A 7,696-nucleotide genomic window follows, 5' to 3' on the forward strand; every position below is an offset into this window, starting at 1 on the left:
AAGGTGGCTCGGGGCTGCTCCTCGGGGACTCGGCGTGGATGTGGGCTGTCACAGTGTGGTGGTAGCTCATGGTGGTGGCCTGGATCGTTTCACGATGGCGGCTGGTCTCCTCCGGCGTCAGCCCGTCGATGAGCGGCCTGTGTCGCCTTCGATTCCTCTCCTCGTCATCCGAGCTGTACCTCCGTCGAAGGGCTGGCCCGCTCCCAGCTGCAGTCCATTGCTCGTCTCACGCCCGTGGCTGCGGGACAGAGCTCGTCTCGCGCCCAACAGCAGGACCGAGCTCGTCTCGTGCCCGGCGTCTGGACGGGTCGATGGAGGCCAATTTTGGTCGGCCTTTTGGGTCTCGGCGTTCGGGCCGCCCAGGGGTGTGAAAGGCAAGGCCTTTCCACTCGTCTCTTTGGTTGGGGTAGTGACGGGCCTCGGGTGAGGTGGTGTCAAGGTCTTGGATGCCGGGGCGGCGGCCCTGGTGGTGGTAGCACGGTGCTCATGGGTAGAGCCCGTGGCTTGGTGCTGCCCGGTGACCATGGCCGTGTGGGCGTCATGGTGGACGGGGTGTGGCGTTTGATGGCAGTGAGTGCTGGCTGGGGTGAAAACCTGTTCTATCTTCGGACGGACAGGCGGCGGCGTAGCGCGTTCCCTTCTTGAAGGCGTCGTCGCGGCTCTCATCGGTCATCGTGTTGCTCCAGGGGAAACTCTGACCTCCGGGTCGGGCAGTGGCGGCGCGTTGGCGTCGTAACCTTCTTGGAGGCGCCGCCTTGCAGCACACGGTTCGTCATATGCGGCTTCATCTCTTCGCGGTGGCGTGTTCACGGTGGAGGACCACGATTGCTCTTGTAGTGTTAGGGGTGGTGTTGCTGCGCTTAGCGCCTATGTATCCCGCCTTGGGTGTGTGTATGTGTTGTCATGGGGTGCGTTTGTACTTGGGCTGTGGTTGATCATTGCTTTATATATAAAGCGGGGTGAAAGCCTTTTTCGATAACAGACATTTTATGGAAGCACAAACACCCAAAGCCCAATGAAGAAAAAACTAGACTAGTAGGGGGAGAAGCCCCTGCTGATTTTTAATAAAGAAGGAGATGTGAGACCCATGTAAGAACCGAGGGAAAGGCTGCGTACTATAGACCCAAAGTGGTCGGACCCTTCCCTGGACCTTGCGGAAGCGGGAGCTACATGCACTGGGCTGCCCTTTTTTATGCTTCTATTTATCTCATCGTCGCGTCAGGCCAATACAACCACACAAAACTTCAACAGACATTTCATGGAAGCACAAACACCAAAGCCCAATGAAAAAAAAAACTAGACCAGTAGTGGGGAGAAGCCCCTACTGATTTTTAATAAAGAAGGAGATGTGAGACCCGTGTAAGAACCGAGGTTCGAACCCGCACAGGCTAGGAGGCAGCACTGCACTCTGAACACTGAGCTGAGAGCTCATCCACAGCCCAATGGTACTTTTTTACTCCCAATTCGAAGTTTTTCGTGGAAGTTTCAACCCTTCGGATTCTTAGGAACCATCTGCTTTGGGAAATTTTCGATTAAGAATTTGTACGAGTAATCGTACAAACCATAAAGGGGCTAATGTCTACATGCTTAAATAAAAATAAAATGTGCATACGTGGGAAGCTGAACCGGACAAGGATAGTGCTGGATAGTAATTGCACTAAACCATATCAAATCCAGAAGCTGTCGGCGAAACAGACAGTAGGGAATACCGACTCCGCTTATACCCCCACCCACCACAAATAATTTTAAAGGACAAAGCTACCATGTTGCCTGAAGTGGATCTAGAAACTGGGTACCACCAGAAATGAGCATAACTGCATAAGCAAAAGATTTACACTACAGCTTAGATTGTTCCATTCAGACTGACTAAGCTCAGCTTCTTTCCAACAATGTTGAGGTACTATGGCTTTAGCACCTGGAACAAGTGCATCAAATTGAGAATCAGCTATGACTCAAAGCTGAATGCTGGCACACAATCAAGTAGTAGCGCTGGCACACAAGGAAGAATTATCTACTCCATCTGACTGTTTCAGGTTTGAGTCCTGGGCAAACCAAGGGATGTATGCAGGGCAAACCATTTATTTATTTTTTGCGAAGTCAGGGCAAACCATAGCATGACACAGCTACTAGCCGAACAGGCTATTCCTCGTTTCCCACATCAAAATTGCTTCCAATTTTCATGAGGCACTTATATCATTAGAAAAAAGTATAGATAACCCCCACAACTATTCCATTTGGATCACATAACCCCCTCATCTTTAAAACAGGGTTCTTAATCCCCTAAACTATCCTAAACCGGACAAATCACCCCCTAACCTTCACTTTAGCGGTATGGGACGGTGGTTTTGCATACGTGGCATCTGGCTTGGGCCCACAGGCTGGCCACGTGGAACAGGGGTTGCTGGGTGTGGTCTAAAACGACGCCCCCGAGCCGGTTCGACCCAAACCCAGCCTGTTCGCCTCCCTTCTCTTCATCTCCAACACGATCTCCTTCTCTGAGAGACGGCGGCGACGAGGTTTAGGGATGATGGTCGGCGGCATGAAGTGAGTATCGGACGGCGGCGCGGCGAGCAGGTCAGTCACCGAAGATGGATGCCCAAACATGTATTGCAATACCTTTGTATTTTCTCTGTTTTAGGTTGGGGTTTCCAGGGTTTGGGGGATTTCATGGATTTTGGTTCCAGATTATCTTACGTCTGTCATGTATGGAATTATTGATTTGGTTTACTGCCACCATGATATGTACGATTAATTGATTATGGTACACTCAAATTATTTGATTTAGGGTTGATTCGACTAGAACTAAAATTGAAGGAGTGTTTTTTAATTCAGATTCTTTTAATTTTGTGGACAGATCTGAGGCATGGAGAAGAGCAGCAAGAGCAGCAGTTACTGGGAGGATGAGTATGCACAAGAGCAGCAGCACAATTCAGTTAGAGAAGAGCAGCAACAACATTCAGAGGAGCAGCAGGTTCATGCAAATGCAGAGGAGCAGCAACAATATGTAGGTGCAGAGGAGCAGCACCAATATGTAGGTGCAGAGGGGCACATGGAAGAACCAGAACCTTGGAAATTTTCCAACATGTATTACCAGCCTAGAAGGACATCTAAATTAACAGTTAGTAGAGGAAAATCAAGTGTAGTTGAGGAGGAAGTAAATAGTGGCAGTGATTTATCTGATAGTGACTATGCTATCCCCCCTTCAGAAAGCAACAGCTCAGCATCTGATGATGAGGTCTTGGAGATGAGAAAATATGCAAAAGAATTGAAGGAGAAAGTGAGAAAGAACATGTTGAGAGAAGATGAGGGCAAAACATGCAATGTGTCTGATGATTTTATTGTGCCTGAAAACTCTTGGCTAGATGATTCAGATGGAGAAGGTACACCATACTTTGAAAGTGATGACGATATGTCATATGATGAAGGCAGTGCCTGAAAACTCTTGGCTAGATGATTCAGATGGAGAAGGTACACCATGCAATCAGTGCAATTTACACAATCTCTGGACTGATAGATGATTACATTGCCCCATGCTACAAGATCTCTGAGTACGACAAGATATATAACCATGTCTTGCAACCAGTGGAGGGAAAAGAGAGTTGGCCAGTTGCTGACATGCCAAAACCTCATCCACCTCCTCATAGGGTAATGCCAGGAAGAAAGAAGACAAAAAGAAGAAGAGAAGAAGGTGAGAAACCTCAGGGGAACAAGCTTTCAAAGAAAGGCATTAAAATTGCATGTTCTATGTGTGGGAGCTTTTCTCATAACAAAAGAACCTGTGAGAAAAATCCAAATAAAGGTCAGAAACAAAATGCTAGCTACACAAGAGCAGCAAAAAGAGCAAGGAAAAAACAGCAAAAAGATTTAGTAAACAACACACAGGTAATTAGTTATGTCTGAACTTTAACAGTAATATTTGTTCACTTCTAAAAATAGTACTAATAATTATGTTTGTCAGGTGCCACACCCAGGAAAGAGGACAAAGAAGCAAGCAGCGCATAGTCCAGCAAGGCCAACTTCAATGCCCAAAACTGCTTCTCAACCTGTTGGAAGGGGAACCCAGAGAAGGAATCACAACAGGGCAGGTTCAAGCTCACAGCCTGCTCCAAGAGTTCAAGTAACTTCAGGCTCACAGCAAGTGCCAAGTCAGAACAGGTTTCAATGGTTTCTAACTGGGGAACATTGAATGTCCAGCTTGCTTCTCAATGTGCGCGCATTTTGTTCATCTGAAAATTGAGTGTCTCCAGCCTTTTGTGGATGTTTAGTATGTCAAAGACCTTAAGCATTTTTCTGGTTTAGTATGTCAAAGACCTTAAGCATTTGTCTGATTACTTATGAGTAAAGATTATTATGTGAAACTTATGAGTAAAGATTATTATGTGACATGAAGCTTACCGAAAGTGTCATATGTCAGGTTTAACTCATTGCTGTAAATTTCTGAATTTGATCTCATTAATTTGTACAGTTGCGATAAAATACAGTAACATTGTTGTTAACTTCTGAATTTGCTGTGAAATGAACATTACAATGAACAAACATGACATTTCTTTGCAGTTCAATGCTCATATCTTAAATCTGAAAATCAGTACAAAGCTCACACAGCATTGCGTTCCAGTACAAAAGCTACAAAAGCGGCGGCGGCGGCTGATTTGGGTCCAACCGGCTGGGGGGGTCGTTTTAGACCGCACCCAGCAGCCCCTGTCCGACGTGGCCAGCCGGCGGGCCCAAGCCAGACGCCACGTATGCAAAACCACCGTCCCATACCGCTAAAGTGAAGGTTAGGGGGTGATTTGTCCGGTTTGGGATAGTTTAGGGGATTAAGAACCCTGTTTTAAAGATGAGGGGGTTATGTGATCCAAATGGAATAGTTGTGGGGGTTATCTATACTTTTTTCATATCATTATAAGTGCAGTTAGTAGAATTGGCATAGAAATTCTCTGCATCACTCTGTAAATGTACTACTTTCCGCCACAAGCATATGAGCACTCAATACAACAAATAAGGTCCCGTTTGCGAGACAAGTAAGTCTTGACACTGTAAAGTGTATACAGGGTATATTAAAAAAACATCCAATAGCATGTGTATTTCCATTCCTTGTAAAACGATGTTTTGATGGACAGTAAATTGCATTTGCAGGTAGCCAGGTACTGACACGAGAAAACACTACCAAGAACTTCACCGAAACACTGCCTAATTGCCAATTCGCCCATGCCATCGCCGTCGCCGCACACAGCAAACCAGAGCGCGGTGCCGAGGGAACCCCAAGAGCAGAGACAGAGCAAGAGCAGGCCACCGCATCCAGATGCCAGCGGCGACGAACACAGCCTCCTGGAGAGTGAGCGGCGGGCACAGCTGAATCAGTGCATATTGGCCACGGCGACCGTGCTGTTGGTGCACGGGCGGCAGCGAAATCGGAAGCCGGCGGCGGTGAAATAGGGAAGACGGCGACGGGGTGGCACTGAAATCGGGAGACGGCGATGGGGCGGCGTCCGTTGAGCAAGGGGCAGATGCAGGGATCCGCGTATTCTGCTGCCTATTCCATTCCTGGAATCGAGATTCGCAAGAAGGCAGGGATGGACGCGCTAAGCGGATCAAAACCAAGAAGCCCCGGAACCAAGGGAAGGGATCCACCGACAAAATGAAACCACCGGGGTGCTGTCTGCGGGGAGAGGAGCGAGAACTCTCACCTTGTTGGAGGATCTCCATGCGGGGCTTTGGCGCAGACGGGCAGTGGACTCTCTCTCTCTCTCGGTTCCTGCTCCGGTGCAGAGACTTGTTTGGCCTCCTCGCGACCCGCGTGGGAGCAGGTGTTTTTTTTCGAGGAGTCAGGCCAACTCCATCGCTTTGTCCGAATTTCGTCCGTTTGAGATGAAATTTAAGATCGTGTCCGGACATGTCCTGGGATGCGGTGATCGTGCTGGGCGCACGTGGCCGCATCCATTTGCCTCATTCTGTTCGTGTCTATTTAAAAACCCAAATGAACGTTTCAAATGCCAAGTCCTAGTTTAGGTCAGCGGCCTACACGTCCATTGCCGGCATCAGCCAGCGGCCGACAACACAGCCAGCCTCCAAAATGAATAATTGTCCTCGCCGGCAACGCAGGCAGCGGCCGGCAATACAGCCGGCCACCAAAATGAATGTTTCTCGCCGGCACACAGCCAGCGGCCCAGCGGGGACGCGACACCCATGCCAGCATCCAAAAAGAATGGTCACGGCCGATCGCACGACCTAGTTCAGGCCTTCGACTTCGAGCATCTCATTCTGCTTGGCCTCGAACCAGGCCTCGTCTTGTCGCTCATCTTTGACAAGTCCACGCTCATGATCGCAAGAGCCACCTCCTTCGCTTTGGTGGCGGCGTTCGTGACCTCGATGTCGAGCTGCCTCTGCCTGGCCTTGACGTTGTCGGCCTCGATGTCGAGCTGTCTTTGTCGGGTCGCCTCCTTCATTTCGATCTTCCTCCTCTTGACCGCCTCCTCCATCTCAAGCTTCTTTGTTTGAAGGTTCAGGTATTGCTTCATTTGCTTCTCCTTGCTTTGTCGCTTCTTCTCGTCCCTCACATCTTTTTGGGACATCATGTCATGCAAAGTGTCATGCAATGCCATGGATGAGGCATCACGTATGTCATCAACCTTGGAGTTGGTCTTGCCCCTCGGCTTCTTCAAGGCCTCGCCATCTCCACCTCCGGCATACTTGGCCGTCTTTAGTCCTCTCTTCCTTTGTAGTTCATGGTATTGGTCCTTGAACTTAGGGCAATTGTTGATAATCGTCCAACAATGCGTAAGAGTGAATGGATTGTCATTGTGCCGGGCCTTGAATGCCTCCAAAGATTGAAATGCCTCAATCACATGATCAACAACAAGTGAACATGCAAACATATACACGGCCGAAGTGTCATGGCCGTAGCAAGGAAAGGGCTAGGAAGAGGAGAGCATACCATGTCCCCAACGTCGAGACCACTCATGGGCCGTGCTTCAACGCTCTCTAATGCGGCGCAATACTTGTTGCACTCTTGTTGGATGAACAACCATTTCTTTTGAATCGAGCCAATGCCACGATTGCTTGTAAATTGGTAGGGCTCAAACATCTTCCTTTTATGAAATGTTTTGTGGACTCTCGTCCAAAATACAATGCCCTTTTGTTGCGCGTCGGTCCTCGGATCTTGGCTAGTCTCCATCCAAGCTTGGCAAATCAACTTGTCATCATCTTGTGTGTATGAGCCCGTGCGAATGCTCTTCCTCTTTTTTTGTGCTTCCGCTCTTTGGGTGAGCTCGTCGATGAACAATGGCTCGCCACTAATATCAACGTCATTGCCTTCTTCTTCATCACCTTCGACATAGATGTCATCATCTTCATGCCACGAGTCACCATGGTTGTAGTAAGCACGGTCGTCGGCCTCTTCATTGGGCACGTACTCGGCGTGGCCATCCTGACTTTGGGTCTCCTCGGGGTCGTAGGCACGTCCATGCCCACCCTCAAAGATCACGTCCTCCATGTACTGGTTGTGGAAGGGGTCATCGACCGTTGGCGTTGGGGTTGGCATTCCGTCAAACAAGACGCGGGGGGCCGGCATGGTGCCCGTGCCTGCTTTCTTTGCATCTCGACGGACGGACGGCCGCCGCTGCTGGACCCAGGCGTGACGTTGAGGTCGATGACGGTCGCGGGGCGCGGTGTGGACGGTGCGAACAAGCCCACGTCC

General features: G+C 49.3%; 2 protein-coding genes across 2 annotated transcripts in view; one reads left to right on the forward strand and one right to left on the reverse strand.

The window, feature by feature from the left end:
- Positions 1-5,846, reverse strand: part of LOC123188528 (transmembrane protein 184 homolog DDB_G0279555) — a 9,903-nt gene extending 4,057 nt beyond the window's left edge. Inside the window, exon 1 of the mRNA XM_044600692.1 lies at positions 5,688-5,846. Within this exon, the coding sequence (XP_044456627.1) occupies positions 5,688-5,706 (19 nt within the window). The 5' untranslated portion in view covers positions 5,707-5,846. The remainder of the gene's footprint in view (positions 1-5,687) is intronic.
- LOC123188529 (uncharacterized) lies at positions 3,451-4,186 on the forward strand. The gene is made up of 2 exons (XM_044600693.1): positions 3,451-3,882; positions 3,959-4,186. The coding sequence occupies exons 1-2, from the start codon at positions 3,451-3,453 to the stop codon at positions 4,184-4,186; spliced, it is 660 nt and encodes a 219-aa protein (XP_044456628.1).
- Positions 5,847-7,696: the final 1,850 nt, after the last annotated feature.

The sequence above is a fragment of the Triticum aestivum genome, chromosome 2A (genome assembly GCF_018294505.1).
Source record: "Triticum aestivum cultivar Chinese Spring chromosome 2A, IWGSC CS RefSeq v2.1, whole genome shotgun sequence".
NCBI classification, from domain to species: Eukaryota; Viridiplantae; Streptophyta; class Magnoliopsida; order Poales; family Poaceae; genus Triticum; species Triticum aestivum.